A 24,360-nucleotide genomic window follows, 5' to 3' on the forward strand; every position below is an offset into this window, starting at 1 on the left:
CTGCTGGTGAAATGCAAGTGTTTAAAGTCTGCTTAAAAGGAAGATCTTGCACAGATTAGACCATCCAAGAAAGGCTGTAGCAATTTTAAATAGCATGTGTGTGCAGCAGTGTAAAAAACACACACACAAAAACACTGACTTTAAAAGATACAGCACATATTACCACAAATGCCATTGAATACACTCATGATCAAAATCCATTTCAATGAGCAATGTCCATGTTTGGAGTTAGTTATACCTGTCTCTCAGGTGCGTCCAGGGATTATGATGACGGCCTATATTTTGCATGCAGAAATCACAGGACAGCCTTTGTCTGAAAACATTTACATCTCTTAACACAGCTGGCTCGTCCAACTACTGGCACAAAACAAACAAGGAAGCGAGGTAGAAAAACAATAGTAGGTTAAGTTACCGCTAAAGAGGTCTTTTAGTGCTAAACGTCAAAACAACATGGACCATTTTGGACTTTTTAAAGTAAACTGAGGTCGACTTGAAAGAGACATTTGAATATCAAGAGGAAACAATGTTTGGACAGTTCTGGTCTACGAATCTTCTTCTTTTAAAGGCCCCGCATAGAGTAAATATGACTTGCAAGTAAATATATAAAACATTAAAAGTGAAGACTGAACATCCATCCATCCATCCATTTTCTACCGCTTATCCTGTATTTAGGGTCACGGGGGGGCTGGAGCCGATCCCAGCTGTCATTGGGCGAAGGCAGGGTACACCCTGGACAGGACGCCAGTCTATCACAGGGCCTGAAGACTGAACATTCTGCTTTTATTTTTTAACAATTTTTTTTAAATTAGAAAAGTAGATTCTGATTTGGACAGTAGATATTTTTGCCATTATCGGACATCAGGAATGTATAACATCTGCATTTAAATACAAACATCAAAAAACGTTGAAATAGAAATTTCCAGCAGAAAGTATGCAGACTTTGCCGAAAGTGAACAATAGACCCTTATAGAGCCGAAGGTATGTTGAGAGCATGTGATGCTAGGGAGGTGTGGCCCCTCAGGTGCTCCGTAGAGGTAATACACTTGAACGCCGAGTGACTCATTCTCACACACACCTTAAAACACCGTGCATGGCGGTCTCGCACCGTAACTCCTCAACCTCACCCGACAACAAACGGCAGGAATAAGCTGCATAAGCACAGCACTTAATGAAACAGGATCTCTTGGGAAAAGAAGCGACTCGCTTCGACTGAATTGGTGCTGGATTTGGACTTAAAGGCAGTGAGTTGTTGCACACAAATGTGATCTCTCTATAGCAGGATTCCACGGGCCGGGATTTAAACAGAGAGGGAACTTCATCCAAACTGTGGAAGTACTAATACTGTGCAGCGGTTCACTCTATAATCGGCCTTCTAAAGGGACATTTCTGAAGTCTTCGGGACAATGCCGGTGGTCAAAGTGGAGAAAGTCTCTCCAGCAGACAGCTCGTCTGCCTCCAACCCTCCAATGCAGACCGAGGAGCAGCCCAGAGGTCGGAGGAGGAAGAGACCTCTCCAGCGAGGGAAGCCCCCTTACAGCTACATCGCGCTCATATCCATGGCCATCGCCAACTCGCCCGACCGCAAGCTGACTTTGGGGGGCATCTACAAGTTCATCACGGAGCGTTTCCCCTTCTACAGAGACAATTCCAAAAAATGGCAGAACTCCATCCGTCATAACTTGACTCTCAACGATTGCTTCATCAAGATCCCCCGAGAGCCAGGGCGGCCCGGGAAGGGCAACTACTGGGCCTTGGACCCCAACGCCGAGGACATGTTTGAGAGCGGCAGCTTCCTGAGGCGCAGGAAGAGGTTCAAGCGCTGTGACCTGAGCACTTACACCTCATATGTACACGAGACACCCGTCTTCTCTCCCATCCAGATTGCCAGATCCGCCGCGTACACCAACTCGGTCTACAACAACATGACGGTCAGTCCGGCCTACGGGCAGCAGCTGACCTCTGCCTACTACCCCTCTTCATCGCCTCCCGGGTTCGGACCCGGTCAGACCCGTATGTTCAGCATCAACAACCTCATAGGACACCAGACTCAAGGGCCAGAGGTGATGCAGCAGCCTGGCCGGAGCTTCAGTCCCGAGGGGCTCCCGAACGGATCCAGTCCCTGCAGCCTGGGAGCTCCGGCGTTCCAGAGCCAACCCTGCGGAGGAGCCATGTCATCACGCTCCTCCACGCATCCCGGGTTCGCCTACTCCGGGCCAAACTGCCACCAGGGCTCGTACGGACAGGGCCACGGCCAGGGGTACGCAGCGACGGGACGCCTCCATTCCTCAGTCCACGGGTCCGTGGAGTCCATGGACCATTACGGTAGGGTCTCCCCGGTGCAGTTGGGCTCTTTCTCCCAGTATAACAGTGCTGCGGGTCCCATCGCCAACACGGGGGGTTACCTGAGACACCCGACGTACCCGGGGAATATGGACAGGTTTGTGTCTGCTATCTGAGCTACTGAGACTCTAGATCCAAGCATCTCACTCACAGAACGTCAGAAACTTATAACGGACCCAGTGAGCCACAAACCTGATGGGTTTTTTTTTTTTTTTTGTGACATTTGTTAAGGTCACAACTGAACAGACTGATTAAAAACTCTCCCGGCACAAATGTGATTTACCACATTGACCCTAGAACCCTTTTTCTTTCCACATTGGTGGTAATTTACTTTGAGATACGGGCTATAGAATTGTATTTAAATGTCAAGGCCTCTTCAGTGCATGTGAGTGTCGAGTTCATCTAATGTCCCGTGTGGTTGCAAGCTTCTTTTTATGTGTCAAGAATTGAATGCGCACATTTAATATTTTACATTAGCAGCGAGTTTAAATGACAGACTTTGAAATAGTGGTATAAATTATTGTGCTTCACGGTCATAGGCTTTGCAATAAGCGGCTTGTATGAAGAACATCAGCTTTAGTACATTTGCATGTAATGTAATGCATATAAGGTTGTCTTTTTGGAAATAAACAGAATTATATAGCACTTTGGTTCTTCAAGAATTATATATTTTTTTAAAAACGACATTTTATTGCAATTACAATTTAAGCATTTGCACCAAAATAACACCAGCATTTTTATTTTTTATAATGTCTAAGGGATAACATTTGGTTTCTCACATATTTAATTTATATCAGTTACATTTGTAATAGTATAAAATCTCAAGCATAAACAGATCTAGATTTGCCTACAGAGCTGGAACAAAAAAACCCCTCAAACATCTTTTCCTTTCGGCTTGCATTGTTTCGGTCAGCGTTTCAGCTCAGCTGGTTTGGAGTGTTGTCTGGAGCCACAGTATTATCAGCCACCGTGACCGGCCACAATTATCATGTCCACACATCAACACAGCACTTGGACAGTCAGTTAGGCGACCACACAGACCCACTAATCAGGAAAATTAACTGGCTTGTAACTCGATAGTTCAGCGAGAGCTGCTTATCTCGACATGAGAAACCTCCCTTACACAAAGTCTGCATATCTGACAAGACGAGACTCGTGAGGAAACGCTTCATTTTAGTGAAGACACTTGATTTTCCTATCAGAAAAGAAGCTTTGTTGACAGATCCTTTTTCCTTTTCAGCGTTGTAACCGTCGTTGAAAGGGTTCTGGTTTTTTCCCTTGAGTGCCACTGAAATCCTAAAACTTATGTGGATTGAATGAGGATAGCAGTAATCAGCGAGTGTGAAATTATAGTTTCGGAAGGACAATGATTTAATTATTGTTAAGACCTGCACTCAGGATAAAAGTGACAGGGTTGATACGCATGGTCTAATGGCTATAATTAAATAGCCTATAATAGAATTGGGTTGATTTTCACACGGTACATTTATGAACACTATACAATTTGACAAGGAATATCTTCTTTATTAAAGAACTCAGGTATAGCCTACAGTGGCATCCTGACAAGCAATAAAAAAAAAATAAAAAAAAATGAAACCACTATGATTGCTCCAATTACTGATGATTGTTGAAATTTAGGGGGAGAAAAATAAGTAATTTCTGAAGAAAAATACTGCAGATGGACGGCAAACATCTTCTGAACGACGTCGTGCATTGTACCTATTGGTCATCAACTGACAGATATTGATAATTGATATTAGACTCACCAACTACTTTGCTATGCACTTGCATGCAACTACAACAAAAAGCAGGTGTAGAACACAGAGATTTGACATCCGACATTGGAAGAATGTGTCAGATTTGTTGTCCAGCTTCGGGCAACGCAACCGTTTTCAGCAAATTCTACATAAAACTCACCGTGTTTATGCACGTGGTTATAAATATGACATGTTTGCTGACATTAAGTAGGCAAATCTTTTGAAACCATTGCGATTGCTCTTGAAATAAATACATTAAAAAAACATCACAAATATAAGGAGCAAAGACAATTACTTTATTTTGTATTGGACTAAAAATATGAACACTTAGAGCGAAGACAAGCTAAAACAAGCATAACAGACATAAATACAACGAACAAAGCTGACAATAACAAACGTGTCAGCCGATGTATTCAACGAGCTGATGGAGTTGTTCACTTTTCTTCACAACATCCGGCAAAGACAACAGAGTCTGTGTGGAGGAAATGAAAATCATTACGTGAAATCCTCAAACAAGAACACAGTATTTACACTAGAAGAAGGCAGGAAAGCAATATGAAAAGCTTACCTCTCTGACTTTATTGATCAGTTTGTTTAACATTTGAAGCTCGTTCTCGCTTTTCTGCTGGTTGGCTTGGTGGATCATTTGCTGTGGGAGGCACAACATAATAAACAACACTGGATTACATATGCATTTTTTATCATTATATGTAATAACAGATCTAATGAAGATAATAGGATCATCATCATGAGATATTTGATTACTTACATGTCTTTTTGCTCTCTCGAGGAGCTTAACTCTGTTCTGCTCCATCTCCTGAAGACTCAACTTCAGTCTCTCCACCTACAGATAAAAGTGGTGGCGTGTTCACTCAATTATATATTTAAAAGTGATATATTATTATATATTTATCTATTCAATACACGTCAGTTTTAAGTATCAGGATCGTACCTCTCTCAATAACTGGATCTTCTCTTCCATGAAATGTGTCGGGTTTGAAGATTGGCTACCAGCTTTCCTCAACTCCTCCCGCAGGAATTGAGACTCCGCTTTTGACTGCTGGAGAGAACGGCGAAGCTCAACCACCTCCTTCCGCAGTTCCTTTGAAATATTAAGAAATTAAAAAGAAAGAACAGGATTTACATTCAGCCAACTGTATTCTGAGTGTGTTTTTTAAAATATAGGTGTGGATTCTGTGCCTTACATTGTTGTCAGTTTTGTATTTATTTAGAAATTCCTGGGTTTCTTTTATTTCAACCATCAACTGTGCCACCATTTTTTCATCCTGTGTCAAGAGAAACATTTGATAAGAAAGTGATCAGTACTTCTTCAGGTCAAGAAGATAATTCCCCATCGGTTGCCACTCTTTTGTATCCATTTTGAATTTTGCAAACCATCATAGATGAAGTCATGTTTAATAGTCCTTACCTGAGCTTTCTGCTGCAGCGCCTGGTTTCCCTTCTCAAACAGTTTGTTCAGTTGGCCGAGTTGATGCTTCAGCTCAAACACTTCTGCCTCGTGTCTGTTGTTTGCAGCCTGCTGCTCCACCTGCAGGCCAGAGCTGGAACAATGCAGAAGATGATGTTTGAATAGAGGACAACATGCATGCATCACCTAAGTCTACACTTAACTTTGGTAAAAAAAAAAATGTTTTGTGAAAGATGAAAGAAAATGTGGCAACTCCATTAATCCATTCGTCTAGGAAGCAAACTTCATAGGAAATAAATCGAGAAATATTTATTATCTGAAAACTTGCATTGGGCATAATTTATCATTTTATTCAACTGAACAGTGAAATAATACAAAAACGAACTGCACCATTCTCAGTTGCAGGCCTAAATTTGTCATAACCCATGAATAGATTCCTATATGAAAAAGGCCATCTTAATTTCATCACCACATACACATTTTCCAGCACTTACATGGTGTTTTGCAGCTCCTCCAACTGAGCACCTTTACGCTGTTGCAGCAGCGTCACGGTGCTGAGGAGCTCGGTGACGGTGCTGCCCAGGTCGGCGAACACCTCTGCCACGCTGTTCTGCTCCTCCTCCTCCTCGGACTCAAACTCTGCGCTCAAATTCTTTTTAGGGGTGACGGCTGCGATGCGGGTGAAGGCACTTGTCTCACTAAACAAAGCTTCCCTCTGTGGCTCGGGCGTGTCTGAGGGGACTGAAGAGACAGGAAACTGCAACTTAGACTTCCAATCAAGTTATTGGAGAGTTTGAGGTGTGTGATTAGATGTAGCTGCACAATTAACTCATCTTATTCACTTCAGGACCGTTATTGTCACTGTAACTAAGACGATATATCAGCAAACAAATCAATAGCTGATTAAAAATGAAAATACATGTGAAATTATAGCCGTGGCCATGATTATTTTCCATGGGGGAAATAGGAGAATTGCAACAGCAAACAATATAGACGGAACAAGTATAATAAAGTATTGAAGGAAGGGGCAATTTACATGAGAACACTTCATTGTGACCTACTAGTTTTTAAAAAGAGGATGGTTTTTGTAATCTACTTTGAAGATTTGATAATTCATGGGTCTGCTGAACACGCATTCAAACCATGGTTGAGCCGCTCAAATCAAACAGCTGTCACTGATGAGACATTTGTGTTAAACTGCTAAATCATACAATGCGTTTACACCATATTAAAAACATTTTGATATCGGCTCGTGTCCAAAAGAAGCCAATGTTAACCAAAGCAGTACAAGTCTGCGACCCGAGTTGACCCAGGTTAGGAGCAGGATCATGAAGTGAGGCCCGATGATGCACCTTGACCCAATCAGACCGACAGCAAGCATCACTGCTAAGTTGGCTGCTTTCATGTGAAAATAAGATCTGATCAGTTTCATGTTTGTCTGAGAGCCAGCCTTTCTATGTCATGCACAAAAACGTGGAAAAAGTATCACTTGAAGACCCATCATCAGCTACAGTACCTGATCCAGGAGGCATCTCCGTTTTCACGTCGTCCTCCTTGTCAGTAGTCAACGCAACCATGACACTGTCGACAAAGGAGCTAGACGGGTGACGACGCTCCACAGTGTGAATCGGTTGAGACCCTTTGTCCATCTCTGGTTTCTGAAAGCAGATAAACTGGTATGAATATATGTTTTTCTCCAGTGCTGCAGTCCACATATTTCATTTAAGTATTTTCTTTAAACTTGTGTGAACCATGAAGGTTAACACCTTACAGAGAACAGAAGAGTCTCTCTCATAACTGAAACTCAAAACAATTGGTGGTGCAGTCTACTAGAAATACAGTTAGCCTCGCTTTCTCTATCCAAGTATCGAGTATGGACACAAATCCAGCTGCTGATCCACTTTAGGTGCAACGAACTTATATCAGCTGGGATCGGCTCAGGCATCGGTTACTGATCTGATACCAGTGTTTGACTAATAAGCTGTATGCCTCACTGCGTGGAAGGGACTGAGATCATTCTTTGATGTGCAAGGCAACATCAAGCCTAACTTTGTAAAACAAAATTAAAATCTCATTCCAGCAACTTGGTAAGAAAATCTTCAAAACAAGAATTCAACCTGCACAGATATGGGTGCATGCCTGGTTTGTGTTACCTGGTCATTGAGAGCTGCGTGTAGTTCATTGGTCAGTCCTCGCAGTGTGTGATGCAACAAAGTGATTTCAGTGAATGCCTGTGTCAGTTTCTGTTCCAGCTCAAGTTGAGTTGCACTGGCTCTAGACCTCGTGGTTTCCAGCTCCTCCTGCAAACTCCTGTTCTCAAGCCTGCATCACACATGCACAGAGACAAGTTATCCTTCAGTATAACGATAAATAGACAACTTTAAGTTGTAGTAGGATTAGTAGCACTTGATTTGTTGAAGATGGAATAAAGGTGCATGCTCTTTATCGAATACAACATGATCACTAAATCTTCCCTAATCTCAATTATTTTGTCCAACGCCACATAAGATCATTTTTTTGATGTGGTTAACTTACTGATATTGACCAAGTTCTCCTTTAAGGTCCTCACACTGGATGTTCCTCTCCCGGAGCCCCTGCAGGTTGGCGCTCAGCAAACGCTCACTTTCAGTCATCTGCTCCCTCGCAAAGTCATTCTCAACCTGTAAGAACTGATTCACGCAGACGACATAAGACAAAAGTCACATCGCATGATGATGACAAACACTTACTTGAACAAAAAGCTTCAGTTTTGAAGGCAAAGAAACTCCTAATAATACCAAACATGGCACAAGAGTGTTGTGCTTTACTCTTCTCAGACAACAAAAGCAGAAGGAGGATCAAAATTGCATTTCAAGTACTGCAAGTGTAAGGAAGCTAAAGAGCTTACCTCGTTCAGCTCCCGCACACCACTGAGTTGTGTGCAAACTTCGTTGAGCTGCTGGATCTGCGTATCCTGGGATTTTGAGAGGACCTGCAGCTGACTGAGCTGCTCCTCACTTTGAGCCAGAGCCTGCCTGAACTCAAACTTGCGCTGCTCCGACTTAGCCAGTGACGACTCCAACCTGAACACAAGCACAGACAGAAACAGTACGAGAGTATTACCTGCAGTATAGAAATGTGTGGCAGGGAGTTCATTTTGCTGTTAAATTTCACTATAAAATACTATACTTGTCCACACACACACACACACACACACACGCACGCACGCACGCACGCACGCACGCACGCACGCACGCACAGGTTTGTGGACAACTTGGCTGAAAGTTCCCTACCAACCCTACAAGCAAAATTAAAACTATGGTAGGATACCCTGTACTTTTAGGAGTACACATCGAATTATGTTAGTACTACCGGAAAAAAATGTAATTAGAATAATTGATAATTATTCACTTATTCCTACTCCTCAAACTTCATTTGAAAAAATAAATTAAAATCTACAAAAACATTGTCATCACTTACTCATTTGCTCTTTCCTTGGCCTGCTGGATGTCCTTCCATGACTGCTGCAACCTGAAAAAATAATAATAATTAACCCCTGTGCTGAATTTGAGAGGTTTTTTCTCTTCTTTAAGATTTCCCTTGATATGAATATTTTCCTTTAATATTCCTAAGCACATGCGATGTTGGGGGATCATACTTTGTACTCTCAGCAGCAAGGGCCTGCTCCAGGAAGGTGTAGGAGGCCAAAGTGGAGGAAACTGTAGCAGACAGTTCCGTCACCTTCCTCTCCAGGAGACCCCTCTCTTCCTCTCTTTCCGTTAGCTTTTGACGCAGCACACCCATTTCTGAAATTCAATGAAAAGAAAGAAACGTTTTATGGGCTGATGAAGACGATTTTATAGGCAACAGCAAAGACAGTTTTTTTTTTTTTTACCTGAAGTTAGAATAGTCCCCTGCAGATTTAAATCACTAATCTGTTTTGTGGCAGTTTGGAGATTCATGTTAGCTTGGTTCAATTCTTCTTCCATCTGTTGAAGTTAATTTAGATTGTAAAAAATCGTCACAATAAGCAGAAATTATAGGTCAGAGTGCACAGAAAAGTAGAAAAGAGATGCAAGGCAGGAAATGTCCCCATTAAATTATAGACATCAGACCTGCTCTCTCTCTTCAACAGCTTGATGTCTTGCAGAGAGATGTTCGTCCCTCTCTCTCAAGGCAGCAGCTGCCTTCTCATTCAGCTCCAGGAGCGTGGGAGCTGTTTTCTGCACAAGGGCTCTGACTGTGCATAGCTGTGAAAAGATCACACAAAAGCTTCAGTATTACAAGCCTTAATGCATATAACACCACATAAGGGAGCAAAAATACATCAAGTACTATTTAGTTATTAAATTGTGAGCAAATATCACAGATATCAAACAAAACACCACTCATGCTGTTGTTGGTACATTTTCAACACAATTCTGTCCTTTCTGCTTATCTCATCTTTTGAAGCAAAGCTCACATGCTGTGTGCGATTGTATTAAGGCTCATTTATGCTCTAAGCTAGACGCGCATACAGATACGGACGGAGCCTTCTGTCCGTTCTCTGCGTACATTTTGTCCATATTTCTGTCCGTATCCTGCAAGCTTGCGGATGCGTACCGATACGGACCAAACGTTGTAGTACCAACGGAAATCGTGGGGGCAGTGTCGGGCATTGTACACAGAAAGTGCTGTGAATAGCATACACAAATTAAAAAACGTTTTAAAAATGACTGATCCCTGACGCGAGAAACGAATGGTGACCGCTAGTCGCTCAGCCGGCGTCACCGGTGAATTGTGCGAGTTTGCATGCTTAATGTGAGCAGCCACCCGGCGAAGCCAGTTGTCGAAAGCCCCGACGGAGATCCTGATGTATTGAAAATGACGTCAATTTTCAAAAACAGAAAGAGATAGATAGAGATATAGATAGATAGAGATAGAAAGAGATAGCTATAGATTGATAGAGATATAAATAGATAGAGAGAGAGACAGATAGATAGATAGAGAGACAGATAGATAGATAGATACAGATATAGATAGAGAGAGAGACAGATAGATAGATACAGATATAGATAGAGAGAGAGAGACAGATAGATAGATACAGATATAGATAGACAGAGACAGACAGACAGACAGACAGACAGAGATATCCATACCTCTTTCATCAATGTAGATTGTTCCTCCATGGTTGTGGACAAAACATCGGAAGCAGAATTTAGTATTTCAGTGCATGTCTGGTTTAATGCAAGCTGCATTAGTTGAGAAAAAAAAAGAGAAATCAAACACTTTCTGATCAATGCTCTGCTGAATTGATTAAAACAGCCGTTTGTTTTTTCCTGTTCTCTGTACCTGTTCTGGATAAGTCTGGTTTAGGGCAGCCAACAGTTTTTGCTGAGGCCCCACAATCCTCTCCAGCTCTGAGATTTCTGTGGCACAGTGTGTCCTCAGCTGTTCCATCACATTGAAGGCCTGGAAACAAATAACCAGACACACACTTAAAGCTACAGTCAGTCACTATAATAAAAATAACTTGGTCATATTTGCTCAAACTGTCACTATATCCTGACAGCAGTACATGAGACTGGAGATCGGTGAAAGAAAATCTGTAAAATGAGAACGCTTGCTCTGGTCGGTACTTTGTTTTGGATCAACTCTTTTCAACATGGTGGGCTGGGTCACAACCGGTCTCATTGCTGCAACTCAACAGTACACTAAAATAGGTTCTGGAAACGTTTCAGGTGAGAATGAAGTAATCTTGATTGATATTTGATCAGCTCTGCCTAGGCACAATGGAATCTTGCAAATGTCATTTTTTAGAGATTATCTGTCTAATGTACTTTTCTCAGGATATAATCTGGAATAACCTGGAATACTCATGGAGCTAGAGACAAAACACACATTGAACTACTTTAGTCACATTAACAATTAAGAGATTTGTCGCTGTGCTTACTGCCTCCTTGGCTCCGACGGCCTCCTCCATCTGTACCCTGATGTCATCTCTTTGGTGAAGAGCATCTTTGACTTTCTGCTTCATTGTTGTCTGCATCTCCTTCGTTTTCTCAATTAGACTCTTCATCTGACCGTACTAAACAACACAAAGAAAACACACATCAAGTCTATCCCACGGGATAATTACACAGGAGCATATAAGGCACGTTTACATACATGTGAAACAAGGCTTTGATGGTCCCCTCTCACACCATCTCCCATTTGCTTCATGTTGGAAAGAGCAGCATCCGTGTCACAACTCAAAGAAGTCTGAAAAAAATAAACACACAAATCAAGTGCGTCAATGCAGTCTTTTCACATACAATAATAATTAGTATTTTTTTAAAGTATAATGTTGAAACAATTTTGTAACATAGAACATGTGTTGCATCATCGTTTGTCTCACCATGGTGACCTTCATGTCCTGCATACACTGGATGAGGTTCTGTAGAGAACTTCCATCCGACTCCAACTCAGCAATCCTGTTCAGAGCCTCCAAATATAGGTCTCTGTACATTGAAGTCTATGTAAAATACAAACAAAAAATTGGTTGAAAAAAAAAAAGTGTGGATGAACAAAAGTAAACGTCGCCATAACAGAAGAATTGACTTACATCCCCAGTAAGTACATCTGAAAGTCCCTTAAAAGATGAATGCATCTTTACCTGACTGAGTTCAGTGTGATCTGTCTGCACTAGTTTCTCCCTGAGGTCTGAAGGAGCAGGGCCTGCAGAAGGACATCCATTGGTCTTGGATGCAGCCAATTGCTGTACAAGAGCCTCCACCATGATCATGCTGGACCTTAACCTCTGCTCCAGCTCTTGTCTGGGGAGACACTCTAGGCTACCTGGTGGTACGCTGAGGGCATAACAGAAGGAAACGGTGAGAGGTAGAGGTAAAAACTGAAATCTGAAATAATCATGTCATATTCAGAAAACATTGGGAACCCAACTAGTCCAGAGGTAACACTTACTTCCAGAGGAGAGGGTCAGTTAGAGTGCAGGAATCAACCACAGAGAAAGTCCTCTTTCTCTCAAATTGGCCAGATGTATTGACGCTGTGGTCCAACCACTTCACAGGAGTGGTGCCCACACAGATACTGTGGGATTCTGCTTTTGCCAATGGGACCGTGACAGCGACAGGAGGCAGAACGGGAGCAGAGACGGCAGCAGGAATCATCTTCCCTGAGGCCAAGAAAAGGAACTCTGCCATCTGCCGAAGCTGCTGCTGGAGGGGGGCATCTGGAAGGAGAGGTGTATCCAGAACCGGCTTGTCCACTTCAGACTGAGGCACTGCACATGGCTTTTTAGCCAAATGGCCAGCTGGCTCAGTGACTGGGGCTGGCTGGGGCTTGCAACACAGTGCGGTAGAGTTCAACAGAGGACGTGGCATGGGGCTGTCCAAATGGTGTGACCATAACCCAGCTGGGTCGAGATTAAAAGGAGCCAACACGCTCTTTTCAGTCTCAAGAGCAGAATCATCCAAAACAGGATCCCTTAACATCTTTAATGCAGCAAGAGAGGCCCGACGGATAACGGGACTGAGGCTCTGCAACCGAAAAGCCGATGCTACTGAGGGAAACTCTGACAGCGCTCTCAAAACATCAGGGAGGTTGTCCACCTGAGGTTTTTCTGTAGAGTCATTAAGAACAGGTCCATTTCCAGAGGAACCAATAGCGCTGTCTTTTGCCTCACTGGATTCATTGGGTCCACTGCTGATTTGCACTTCAGAGACATGTTTGACAGGCGTAGAAGTCTCTGCCAAAGCCACAAGGTGGCTGCAGTCAGAAGACTCAGTTATATGCAACATTGAAGATGCATGGTCCTCAGGATTAATTGAGTCCTTTTTTGATGTTTTTTGCAGTTGACAGTTAACCGATTTTTCATCCAATGTCTCTGAAGATGCGTTAGTCAGTGAGGATGTACCGATAGCTGGTGGGTCAGTCTCAACCAGAACGTCATTTTCCACATGGCTGTTCGGTTGTTCATAGTCATCTTGAATGTGTTCCTCTGTACCAGAAGTGGGTTCACCATTATCATCAAGGTGCTGGCAGAGCAGCGCCTGTTTGTCAGGAAGAAGCGACTGGATAACATCTGGTATTTCAATGTCAATTCTGGTACTGATGAAAGTGCTGAAGGAAGTTCCCTCTCGTCTGGCACTCTCAGGTACCACCATGCTTGTCTGTTTAACCTCCTCCACAACATCAAGGCTGAATGGTAACGGTTCCCCCAAAGGAACATTTTCAATATTATAGTATGGGTGATCTAAATGATCACCATCTTGCTCATCTTGATCGCCAGCCAACATGCTTGGATCAATACCATAATTGTATGTCTCATTGCAGGTGGCAGCTTGATCACCTGGTAGTGGAACAGTCGCGTCTGTAAGTTTGGTGCCATCTGAAATATCAATCGCACCTCCACTGCAGTCAAATGATTTGAAGGTTACATCACTCAGTTCATCAGCGGTCTTTGCATTCCCATTTGTGGTTTCGGTGATGACACAAACATCATTTTCACTGCTAAAGTAGGGATGATCTGCATGTTCCACTTGAGCTAGTTGACCACAGTCAGAGACATTTTTTAAATTGACACTGTTGTCTTGTAAAGGTTCAACCACCTGTGCCTTGGGCAGAGGGATGGTCTCATCTTGTCGTCTGGTGACATCAGAAACTTCAACTTCACCGCCATCACAGACAAAGGATTTCCAAGTGACATCTTTCATTCCACAGCTGTCGTTCTGAAAAGCTTGGAAATCTTGTGTGCATCGCTTATCATCCAGGTCTCCAGAGGCCGGTGTAGTGTTTGAAATTTCACAGAGACTTGCTGCCTGAATGTCAGCCAAGGAAGCATCTTTCATCTCAGGATTGCAATAGGGGTGCTCATTGTTGCAATAGGGGTGCTCATTGTGATCACTGCATGACTGATCTATTACACTGTCAGAGATGACTGTATCTTCCGTTTCATGTGTATATTTCATAGCCTGATCCTTGGGCAAAACAATGCTCTCTTCAGCAGACACTGAGGAGTCTGTTACATAAACCTCCACATCGGGACAGATGAAGGATTTAAATGTTACATCTCCAAGTCCATAAGCTGTCTCAGACACTGTATCAATAGTGGAAGCATTGATTTTAATCACTTTGGTGGATGGAGGAGATTGCAAGTGGGGCTCAGGGTCACAGACAGGAGCATCACCCTGTTGATTAAAGTGAATGGAATATAATAAACAGTCAAAGACATTGAAGACAATAGGAACATTTGCAGATATAAGTATAATGTTTCTCAACCTTTTGGGGGGCGGCGCCCAGCTATCTATTATCCTGGCAGCTTAAAGCACCCCATTAATTAGAATGTAGGCTCCCATGAATATTATTTTTATCATCATTATTCTGTGTTATATCATTATGATCACAAACGGCAGCCAATCAGAAAGTCACTTATCAAGATATCAGTTTAAAATTGAAATTACATAGGGGGTCTGAGAGTCCTTCCACAGGGTATTCAGTAAATCAGTAAATTGTCTTGCATTCTGGTGAATCTTTATGCACACAATTATGGAGGACATGTCTTTATTTATGTAAAGGAAAACACTAAATTCAGGCAGCAGGTGACAACTCAAAATATAAAACCTATGTTTCAAAAACATTGCATCCAGAGCCGGTAGAAACGATAGATCAGTATAACCCTACCTTTGTCGGTTTCACAACATCAGCAGCATTGCGCAGCGCCTTTGTTTTGATCCTCGATGACGGAGTCGACAGATGCAGCATTTCATTCTGCACACTTCTCAGAGGGGTACGCTCTCCGCACCTGCTCGAAGGCTAACACCGACACACGTCGAACAAAGTGTCATTCACTTCTTTGGTGGGTAATTTAACATCATATACTGAACAAAAGTGAGCACAAAAGTCTTACCAAGTCTTCACCGCCGAAACCAGACATCACTCTCGAGTGCTGGGAAACGTCTTTTACAACTGCAGACGAAGACAAATAATGTTTTAATAAACGTGCTTTAAAATCTCCGTCCAACTTATTGGTGGACAAGTCAAGCCGGTTTCTACAGAGAAATGACGTTAACCAGCTAGCTAGCAAGCTAACGTCCTGACGTTACAAGCAGCGACGAAGTAACATTACGCTTATTAGCACATTCATACACGCTAATAATCAACCAACCCGAACTTAAATGTATGATTAAACATTTAATTACCACATAATGTGTGGCTAAAAATAACGTGAGCCAACTCCCGGTACAGGGAAGCGTCACAGAAGCCGTTCGCTAACGTAAGTTAGTTTGTACACGGTAGTGACGTAACATTTACAACTAACCAAACTGTTGACTGTAAAATGAAGTAAAGACACGTTACCTTCTAACGCTTTCCCAGCCAACGTTACAAAAGCGACGACAATATGATAAACAAACCTTTTGCGTCGAGCAGCCAGCCATCAACCGCGTTTGATTTAAACATAACTGTCAGCTCTGCTATTGGTCCATTTCCTCTTCTTCGGCTGTGACGTGCTCACTGGGGCAGGAACGAGTACGACGACTCACGCCTGCCCCCCACAGGACGTTAATGTCACTGTTCAAGGGCGTTTTCATATAAAATCTAAAGCTTTCCAATGTGTTCCCTTTTAGGTATCTACGGAAAAATGTGATCTTTATAATTTAATGCTTAACTTTTTTTAAATAACTAAAACCAAACAGACATCAACAGACTTCTTATGTAACAGCCTTTTGCTCCACTTATCACGTTATTTGTTTTCATTATTTCTGAAGTCTAGTTTCTCATTCAAAACACTTCCCTCTCAGTAACTTATGTTTTTCCACCAAATACTAGGTACTTCCTTTAAATTAGGGAATCACATGACACTGGAAATTACAACTTTTACACCCTGTATTCCTGCTCCTGTCAGAAATAGAAAACACAAAAGGACAAACAGAATCAAAAAGTATTTCCGTTTAATAATAATATTTTATTTAATCTACTTTAGCACTTAAATGCACGTTTCTTAGTAGAAAAATTGTCTGGAAACGTCCGGGTAAGGCACCTTCGACAGGCTGCATTTTTGCCTCTCAACAAATATGAAAACTGAGTCTTTCTGCTTCAGAACCGTTCGCTAAAAGCGTTCACACTGAAGCGATATGTTGCTCAACAGGTCGGACCTGCAGAACCTCAGCAAAGCCTTGTCCGAACCAGCAGGTGATGTCAGCCGTGTCCAGGGTGAAGAAGAAGAGTCTGTCTCTGCAGCGTGTCCTCCTGTAGACTGACCGTGGGTCTGCTGACAGCACCCCTCTGATGGCGGCGGCAGCCTCCTCTGGACTGCGAAGAAACTTGAACCTGGGTCCGTCACTTTCAGAGCCTCCTGTGTGACATTGAATAGCGGAGACACTCTGTTCTGATTCAAATCATCATTGTCACATATTAATCCGACAAGCTGTGCTGTATATAGACCACAATGCATAACCCCGTCATTCACACCTATTTATTCACCTACTTGTATGTACACACTAGTTCTGTTATTGTGGATGATTTTAGCTGCATGTCGTTTCTATCTTTCTGTCTGTAAGTATATTGAGAGCAACTTAAGGAGTCAAAATTCCTTTAATGTGTGCACATACTTGGCCATTAAAGCTGATTCTGAATGACTGTGTTCATATTCATATCGTTCACAGCACCCTCTTGTGGACAAAAACGGCAGCACCTTTTCTCTGGTTGACAACAGGCTCCTGTTAAGCATCCTGGCAGTTCTGCTTACCTGGCAGGTGTGTGGGAAGGAAGTTTGCCAGTTCCTTCTCAGCTTGAGGAGTGAAGCGCACCTCCAGACTGCTCACAGGAGGCTTTTGGATCCAGCCAGCAATAGTACTGTAGGTCTCCTCTCCATAGCAAGGGCGCTCCACCGTCGACTCAGGTGGTTTGGTTTTGGGAGAGTCTGGACCTCCGTCCTTGCTCGCACAACTCAGCTGGCAAGGGTCCCTTTGGGTCACATAGGCCTCGACCTCCTCAAGCACATCCTGTAGGTGTTTTTGGAGGGAGAACTGAGCCGTGACTGACTGAGATGAATCCGTGACTATAATATCAGCTTCAGATTTGAGACTTCCCAAGTCGTCGTCGTCATCCGTTCTTTCACTTTTACGGTTTGACTGGTCATCAGAATCTTCATGGAGGTTTGATATATCTGTCGTCTCATTTTGTGACACAGTGGAAGCCTGTTGCTGGTCCATGTTTGAGTGATGAGGCTCTGGGCTCGTCCTGGAATGTGGGTTGTCGTACTCTGGGATGTAGGGTTTGATGTCCAGGACTGGGGTGCCAGCAATCATGTCAATGTTTGACAGATGTACTGTATCTCCTAAAAAATAAAAAAAAAAGGTGGAAATTAATTAGTTTCTGTGGCCGAGCTTAAATTTGACAGTTGAACTCTAAAAAAATCTTAAAATTAATTGCGTTAATTGCTATTAGCAAATGACAACACGTTTAGTTAATGACACTCACCTACAATCTTATCCAGTCGAGCTAGAGTTAGGCCCAGGGCGTTTGGTCGGTGGGGACTGCGTGTGGAGTACACACCGACTCTCTGACCGTTGAGTCTAGGAGGCTTCACTTTGGCTTTATAGCTCAAATGCCCATTTTTGTGAAAGAGAAAGATGATCCTGAAGAGACCGAATGGGGTGAAACACACAGATGACATGAAATAAAAGTGGCTGTTTTGCTGAAGTCAAATCCTCAGTCCACAAGTGACAGACAACCAAACCAGAAGAAAAAGTACTTTCTGAAAAGCACCCAATAAAGCACCTAAATACCAGCCTGACATGGTTTCATATGTTCTCTTTCCTCATTCAAGCAAGGAAATGGAAGCATTAGGAGCAAATGGCTCAATCAGAAAACACATTTTAACAATTTCGGTGCCGTTGTAAAATAGAAAAGCTTTTGTGTCAACTCTCAACATCAGCTGCATCTGTAACTCCTGAAGGCTGAAATAAACTTTGCAGGCACATTCAGCAAATTGAACCCGCAGCGCTTTAATAAGGTGATAATCGCACGTCATTGTCAGTGGAAGATAAACCATCACTTGGAAAACAAAAAAAAAGTTTTGCCATTATTTTGGGTAACAGCAAAAACCAACTGCATGGACTGCACAAAGAGTACAAACACAGAGCACAGCAACTGTATGAGACCTACCAGACATGGGAGTATTGCTCCAGGCCAACCAGAGCGTGCTCAGGGTTGTTGAAGACAGTCTGCTGGATGCGCAGTTCGGCCCTGGAGGGGCCACAGATGGTGGGCTGCCTGGGCGTCCCGTTCTTCACAGAGAAACAGGAGCTGATGTATCCAATCGGGACCGTCTGGACGCTTCCTGGAGGGCACACAGTAGTACACATTGGTAACACGATAGCAGATAAACCTTTTTTTTTTTTTTCACCAGTAATCTGCCCCTTTACTTTATTTTACACACATTTTCTAATTGTATTTAGAAAGTCTCTCTCATCTTATGTGATGTAACATTGTAAATATCAACCACATGTTTTATGTTTAATTTAAGAGGGAACAGTACACATTAATTAGAATGATCCTTAAACGCTTAAAAGCTGCATGTTATTACAGAAGGACACGCTGATGATCTTTACTTACATTACGATTGTGGGCAACTTTTTTTTACAGTAGCATGAATTGTGATTACCTCGCTCTAATGCAGCCTGTGGTGATGCTGCTGGTGAACCAGGTGGTGGTGGTCTTGGTATTGGTGGTGTCTGGTCTTTATCAGGTTCACAGAGTCCAACCTTAGACACAGCAGACTGGATGGAGATCATATGTTTGCGATGACCTCTAACTGCACTGTCCAGCATCTGTCTGTCAATATAATGTCAAAAGAGATGCTAATTAATTGTTGATCGTGAATGTCACGTGAGCAAAGAAACACAAGGGAAACATGTTATATTAGGATATATTGTTATATTAAGTAATATATTCAAAGCAGCAATCACAGACAACACACTTATTAACAGCATGCCTAAAGATAAACATACATAAAGTTACTTACAGCTGTTAAAAGGTAAATACATCCCTTCACTTACCTCAAGTTCTTGATTTCTTTTCTCATCACGGAAATCTGCCGGTTCAGATGATCGACGTGTTCGCCGCAGAGGCCGCACAGAGGACTCATCTTACGGCTATAAAGGAGGGCAGATGCATAACAGACGGTTCTGGACAAGTTAGCGTTTAGCTAGCTGGCTAAACAACACGAAAAACGTGGGCGGTTCTCTACGCGGAAGCACGTGTTTCACTTCCTGTTGGTCAACCAGGAGTGTTTCCGGTGACAACATAACCGACAAGTCATCCGAGCAGCGGAGCTTTCTCTCTCTTTTTTCTCCCCTGTGCATTTCTTATGTTGTTCACTGTGACGTAGATGTAGCTGCAAAACAATATTTGTAACCAATACGCATAAATTACGTGTGAATGTCGCAAAGTAAAGATACATTCACACTAGTTTTTTCCAGCCCACTGCATGTTTTCTACCAGCAGAGGGCAGCCGAGAGTTAGGTCCATTACGTCACGCTTACTTTTTTTTTTAATAAACTTTATTTATGAATACATAACGATTAGACGAAACAAAAGAGTGCAATGGGCAGTAATTTCACACATTTACTCGAGTACTTTTGATTATTTGCATTTATTTTTTACAAATTTGTACTTTATTTTAACATTTCAGACGGAAACATTTATTTTGATTGTTTAAATACATGCTTCTGATAGTACTCATTTTGAATACAGGGCGTTTAGTTGGAATGGAGTACTTCTACATTGCGGTATTGTTACTTTTACAGTACTGAAGAATCCAAATACGAGTTTCACAAACAGGCAGATGATAAAAATTGATATTTTTTCATTTGTAAGCTATTTCAGACAGTAAGTAGATAAATACAACTACATTTGTTTATAGGAAATCTCCTTTATTTTAGCATTGATCGTCACACTATAATGAAGATAATAATGACCACAGTCAAATTATTGCGAGCAGTGAATTTTATTAGGTGGGAAACAAGTTTTACAAAATTCTTTCAAATAAATCTATAATTACAAATACATCATTGCCAGTGATTTATACAATTTTCTCTTAAATAAAAGCATGCAGACAGAATTTGCTGTTTACTAAATGCAAAATACAAAATAGAATTCATGAGCTGTGCAGTGATGCACCAACCAGAATAAATAAGTATAGGTTTGGTTTGAATTTATACATTTAGTCAAATAAGCAATGCATATGTTCAATACACTAACCAAAATAATACTCAGATGCAAACTGAGACGGAAAAGGAGGCAGTCTGAGTCATGGTAGTATGTGTTTTAGAAAATTAGAATGTACTTCCGGGGAAATATTTTTGTGGAGATGTCGAGGACAAGGTTGGAAGTGAGAATATTTCGTTTTGTTCGGGTACGTTGATCGATGGTGTTGCAATCGAATCTAAAAGAAAAAGAAGATGCAATTAATATTAATAGGCTATTATGACAAAAGACAATCCTTCAACCAGGCAATCTTTTTTTTAAATGGCACATCACTCCACATCACACACTCTCCTTGAAGTGGAACTATCGTTACTATCGTTACCTTCATCAGGTACTTTGTCTTGACATAGAGAGGTGTCTGCCTCCTTATCTGGGCCCAACTCCTCAATCAGGATCTGATCAAGGGCCTCCCTGCCTTGTGACTCCGTGAAGAGAGTCTCCACCTGGGGTGGAGCTGTTGGGGGAGCAGCAGCTGCAGCTGGAACGAGGGCTAGGGTCGGGACAGGGACTGGGAATGGAACGGCATCTGGAGCTGGAGACGAATCTGAAACCGGGATTGGAGCCGTATCTAGAAATTTGGCAGGGGATGGAACGACAGCTGAGGGTGGAAAAAGGGCCGGAGTCAGGTTAACTTGAGTTGGAGAAGTCAGAGGAGGACCAAATACAGGGCTCTGGTTGGATCCGAACATTGGCTGGGGTGCAGGGGCAGCAGGGACAGATGAAGGTTCCACAGCAAGTAAGGGGGGCGGGGAGCCTGACGGTTGATCTGGGATGACCTCAGCAGGTTCAGGCACCGCCACTACAACAGGAGCTTCCTGAGGCGCCGTGGCCTCCTCCTGTACGACAGAGGTCTCCGCCGTACGCTCAGTCTTCTTGGGCCTTCCTCTCCTCTTTGTGCCGGCATCAGCCCTGGGTCTCTTCCTCTGACTCTCCACCCTGGGAGAGAGGACAACAATTGTAATCAACCTCAACAACAGTGGCCATTTATGCAGCTCTTTGTGATACACTTGCAAAGCTAATAGTACAAAGTCCTTGACCTGGATCCGAGGCGTCAATACAAGCACAAGAGCAACCTTTGGTTTCCTCTTGCTCCATATTCAATATAAAGCAGAGGAGTGATAAGCAGCTGGAGAGCTGATAATAATTTAACCGCGCATTGTGAACTGCTCAAACTATCATGACTACTCCAAATTAATTTAGCTGTAAATGTAGGTCACTGCAACAACATTAGCTGTGCCTTTCTATTAATTTACCCCAAAACCCACTGGTTAGTCTCCTTCTCTTCTGCTTCAGCTTTTCTCTTCTTGAGAAGATCTCTGTCCCGCAATCGGCGACGGATCCCACCTATGAAATGGAGAGACGAGGGCAGTATGAAAGCAAGAACATATACGGAGCAGTATTTTCTTTTTCAACGTCTGACCAGCAAAGTAGGGTGAATGGCATGTTGAGTTGTGGGTTATAGACATTTTTTTTCTTCCAGCTGCACACCGGCAAGTCTCTGACTAAAACATTTACACGTTAGGGTTTAAAACACAGAAAGACTAAAAATGTCTCTCATTTGTAACAACAGCTCATCTGTTTATTAACTCATTTCTGTCTGAGTTTACAAAGAGAGACTCCACAATAAGCTCATGAATAACTGGCTTACTCCACTTACTGGTGCTGACAATACATTTTAAAATCAAAGAAAAGTAAATCTTAATAATACCTTGCTCCTCATTCGGATTTTTATATTCCAACTCTTGTTTCTCTTGTTGCAACGTCTCCTCCATTCTGAGTCCTGCTATGAATGAATTGAGCTCATCGAGGGCGGGCGAGCACAGAAGACAGAGTAACTTCTGGCTGTGTTTCTATTCCCACCCCTAAATGAATTATCTGGTTAAACATTACCATAGTGCTAGAAGAGTTCTTGCAGCGTTGGTCTTATCATATTTGTAAAGCTGGAGGAGTTGGCAGAGCATTGAAAAAAAATACTGAAGCAGGGGGGGGGGGGGGGGGGGGCAGTGTGTGATATGGCTTATTAGATTGAAATTATGTCTTAATTATACTAGTAAACAGACTGGAAAAATAAAAAGGATTCTTCTGTTTTGCATGCATGTTTATGTGCAAGCCTGCAGCTGATAGTGAAACTGAAATGTTGCTGTTGCTTAGCAAATGGCAAAAAGTTTACTATTACTGAATTTATATGGACAATTATTCAAGAATTGTCAAAATTTAAATTGTAAATTGTGTAAATGAACCAATGTTCCAAACAGCTACGTGTCGCTTTCTGCATAAATAACAATAATCAATGATACTAAAAACTGTTTTGAGTCAATCAAGTCTTTTTCCCTCCTAATAAAGCAATATATAACATGGCACTGTGGGTAGACCGCTGTGTTGAAAAGTCATCAGATAGCCTGAGACCGAGACAGAAATCCTGTCTTGAACCGGAGTAGGGCATACCCATCTTATCTCACACACGGAAAGCTGCTCGGTTGGGGTGTGTTCTCAATCTTCTCACAGCACATTGAGCCCCGATGTGTGTGTTTGAGCCACTCACAGAAAGAAGCTGTCCCACAGAGTAAATAACACTCAACTGCCAATTGCCTCCAGCGCTGTAGAGGAAATGTTGAGGGTCTCTTGGTAAAATTCAAGTTGCTTCCAAAACGACTCGTCTGTTTCGTGCAGTAATTTCTTTATGGGTGAATTTATGGCTGCATATGGATTGTAATGTTAAATTATCCTCATCTGTTTTGTCCGGTGGATTTCAATTTAAAGAAACGTTGTGTTGGAAGGTCGTTCGATTCAATGTATGATAACCTCCTTGATACGCTGAGATGAATAAACAGTCCCACTGTTATATTCAAACAAAAACTGACACACACACACACACACACAGTCTCACACACTAAATTGCCTTGAACATTTTCAGTTGCTTCCAGCTGGTCAAAAGACCCCGGGATGAACTGTTCAACTCTTCAGCTGATAACACACACACACGAATGGACTCCTTCCAAGCATGCACATCCAATAATACAAACAAAATAATGATAATGATAATAACACACATTATAATCAGCATTAATGTTACGAACACAAACTGTAAAGGCTATCACTCACACACATCCCTACTGTTGCACAAGGCAACTCATATTTAAAGAATGTTAAAGCAGATATTACAGTGCCATCTTCTGGTGTACATTTTTATTTTCATAATTATAATAAAGACTGATATTTAAAAAGTTTTTATATATATATATATATATATATTAGATAAAGATAGATAGATAGTGATAGAGAGGGATGTATATATAACATACACAAGGCCAACGCCTATATTTATTATATCACTGACATTACATATATCAATATTTTTACCAAAAATGCAGAATTGCTGATTCATGATATAATCTATAAAAATCAACAATTCCTTCAATGTAGACTTCTACTTGAGAGCTTGGGTGTCTCAGGAAGTGAAGGGGGTGGGGTTGGGGGTGCCCTACACTCCATGTGCATATACAATGCTCTCTTTACTGCAAACCCAACACACCCCTCCCTCCTCGCAGTGTGTCCAAACGGTTAAAGGCATTTCTGGCTTTTACGAATCAAAAGGTACAACACAAT

At 42.2% G+C, this 24,360-nt stretch overlaps 4 protein-coding genes across 6 annotated transcripts; 1 reads left to right on the forward strand and 3 right to left on the reverse strand.

Annotated features, from left to right (window-relative positions):
* Positions 1–1,080: 1,080 nt before the first annotated feature.
* Positions 1,081–2,985, forward strand: foxe1 (forkhead box E1). Its single transcript, XM_084006218.1, has one exon. It carries the CDS (start codon positions 1,404–1,406, stop codon positions 2,454–2,456), a length of 1,053 nt encoding a protein of 350 aa, XP_083862344.1. The 5' UTR covers positions 1,081–1,403; the 3' UTR covers positions 2,457–2,985.
* Positions 2,986–3,111: 126 nt separating this feature from the next.
* Positions 3,112–15,939, reverse strand: spag5 (sperm associated antigen 5). Its single transcript, XM_084006163.1, has 25 exons — positions 15,897–15,939; positions 15,392–15,450; positions 15,166–15,297; positions 12,448–14,672; positions 12,140–12,332; positions 11,882–11,998; positions 11,653–11,745; positions 11,438–11,572; positions 10,837–10,956; positions 10,644–10,736; positions 9,621–9,755; positions 9,401–9,494; positions 9,164–9,311; positions 8,986–9,036; positions 8,414–8,588; positions 8,062–8,195; positions 7,680–7,848; positions 7,043–7,184; positions 6,021–6,267; positions 5,527–5,659; positions 5,303–5,383; positions 5,050–5,199; positions 4,867–4,941; positions 4,666–4,746; positions 3,112–4,569 (listed from the first exon to the last, which is right to left on the reverse strand). Exons 2-25 carry the CDS (start codon positions 15,416–15,418, stop codon positions 4,498–4,500), a joined length of 5,022 nt encoding a protein of 1,673 aa, XP_083862289.1. The 5' UTR covers positions 15,419–15,450; positions 15,897–15,939; the 3' UTR covers positions 3,112–4,497.
* A 511-nt stretch (positions 15,940–16,450) lies between these two features.
* trmo (tRNA methyltransferase O) lies at positions 16,451–19,717 on the reverse strand. 2 transcript variants are annotated; one of them, XM_084006198.1, is made up of 6 exons: positions 19,545–19,717; positions 19,151–19,320; positions 18,652–18,826; positions 17,965–18,122; positions 17,231–17,821; positions 16,451–16,870 (listed from the first exon to the last, which is right to left on the reverse strand). In XM_084006198.1, the coding sequence occupies exons 1-6, from the start codon at positions 19,631–19,633 to the stop codon at positions 16,602–16,604; spliced, it is 1,452 nt and encodes a 483-aa protein (XP_083862324.1). In that variant the 5' UTR covers positions 19,634–19,717; the 3' UTR covers positions 16,451–16,601. The 2 variants fall into 2 exon arrangements, with proteins under 2 accessions (XP_083862324.1, XP_083862325.1); XM_084006199.1 differs by having other exon boundaries at positions 16,451–16,837; positions 19,545–19,715.
* A 758-nt stretch (positions 19,718–20,475) lies between these two features.
* On the reverse strand, positions 20,476–22,646 carry hemgn (hemogen). Of its 2 annotated transcripts, none has more exons than XM_084006225.1 (4): positions 22,463–22,646; positions 22,008–22,098; positions 21,077–21,690; positions 20,476–20,932 (listed from the first exon to the last, which is right to left on the reverse strand). In XM_084006225.1, exons 1-4 carry the CDS (start codon positions 22,524–22,526, stop codon positions 20,823–20,825), a joined length of 879 nt encoding a protein of 292 aa, XP_083862351.1. In that variant the 5' UTR covers positions 22,527–22,646; the 3' UTR covers positions 20,476–20,822. The 2 variants fall into 2 exon arrangements, with proteins under 2 accessions (XP_083862351.1, XP_083862352.1); XM_084006226.1 differs by having other exon boundaries at positions 22,020–22,098; positions 22,463–22,645.
* Positions 22,647–24,360: the final 1,714 nt, after the last annotated feature.

This window comes from Eutrigla gurnardus, assembly GCF_963514095.1.
Source record: "Eutrigla gurnardus genome assembly, chromosome: 3".
Taxonomy (NCBI): Eukaryota; Metazoa; Chordata; class Actinopteri; order Perciformes; family Triglidae; genus Eutrigla; species Eutrigla gurnardus.

Bases quoted from the DNA above. Each gene is read 5' to 3' on its own strand.
- spag5 (XM_084006163.1), bottom strand. From the start codon at position 15,418: ATGTCTGGTTTCGGCGGTGAAGACTTG. The intron at 9,495-9,620 runs GTCTGATGTCTA...TAACTTCAACAG, and splicing joins CTGTTGAAGAGAGAGAGCAG to ATGGAAGAAGAATTGAACCA. The intron at 5,200-5,302 runs GTAAGGCACAGA...AATATTTCAAAG, and splicing joins AATACAAAACTGACAACAAT to GAACTGCGGAAGGAGGTGGT.
- trmo (XM_084006198.1), bottom strand. From the start codon at position 19,633: ATGAGTCCTCTGTGCGGCCTCTGCGGCGAACACGTCGATCATCTGAAC. The intron at 19,321-19,544 runs GTAAGTGAAGGG...TTATATTGACAG, and splicing joins AAAGAAATCAAGAACTTGAG to ACAGATGCTGGACAGTGCAG. The intron at 17,822-17,964 runs GTGAGTGTCATT...TTTATTTTTTAG, and splicing joins TCGACTGGATAAGATTGTAG to GAGATACAGTACATCTGTCA.
- foxe1 (XM_084006218.1), top strand. From the start codon at position 1,404: ATGCCGGTGGTCAAAGTGGAGAAAGTCTCTCCAGCAGACAGCTCGTCT.
- hemgn (XM_084006225.1), bottom strand. From the start codon at position 22,526: ATGGAGGAGACGTTGCAACAAGAGAAACAAGAGTTGGAATATAAAAAT. The intron at 21,691-22,007 runs GTAAATTAATAG...CCTCTCTCCCAG, and splicing joins ACTAACCAGTGGGTTTTGGG to GGTGGAGAGTCAGAGGAAGA. The intron at 20,933-21,076 runs GTAACGATAGTA...TTTTTCTTTTAG, and splicing joins AGACAAAGTACCTGATGAAG to ATTCGATTGCAACACCATCG.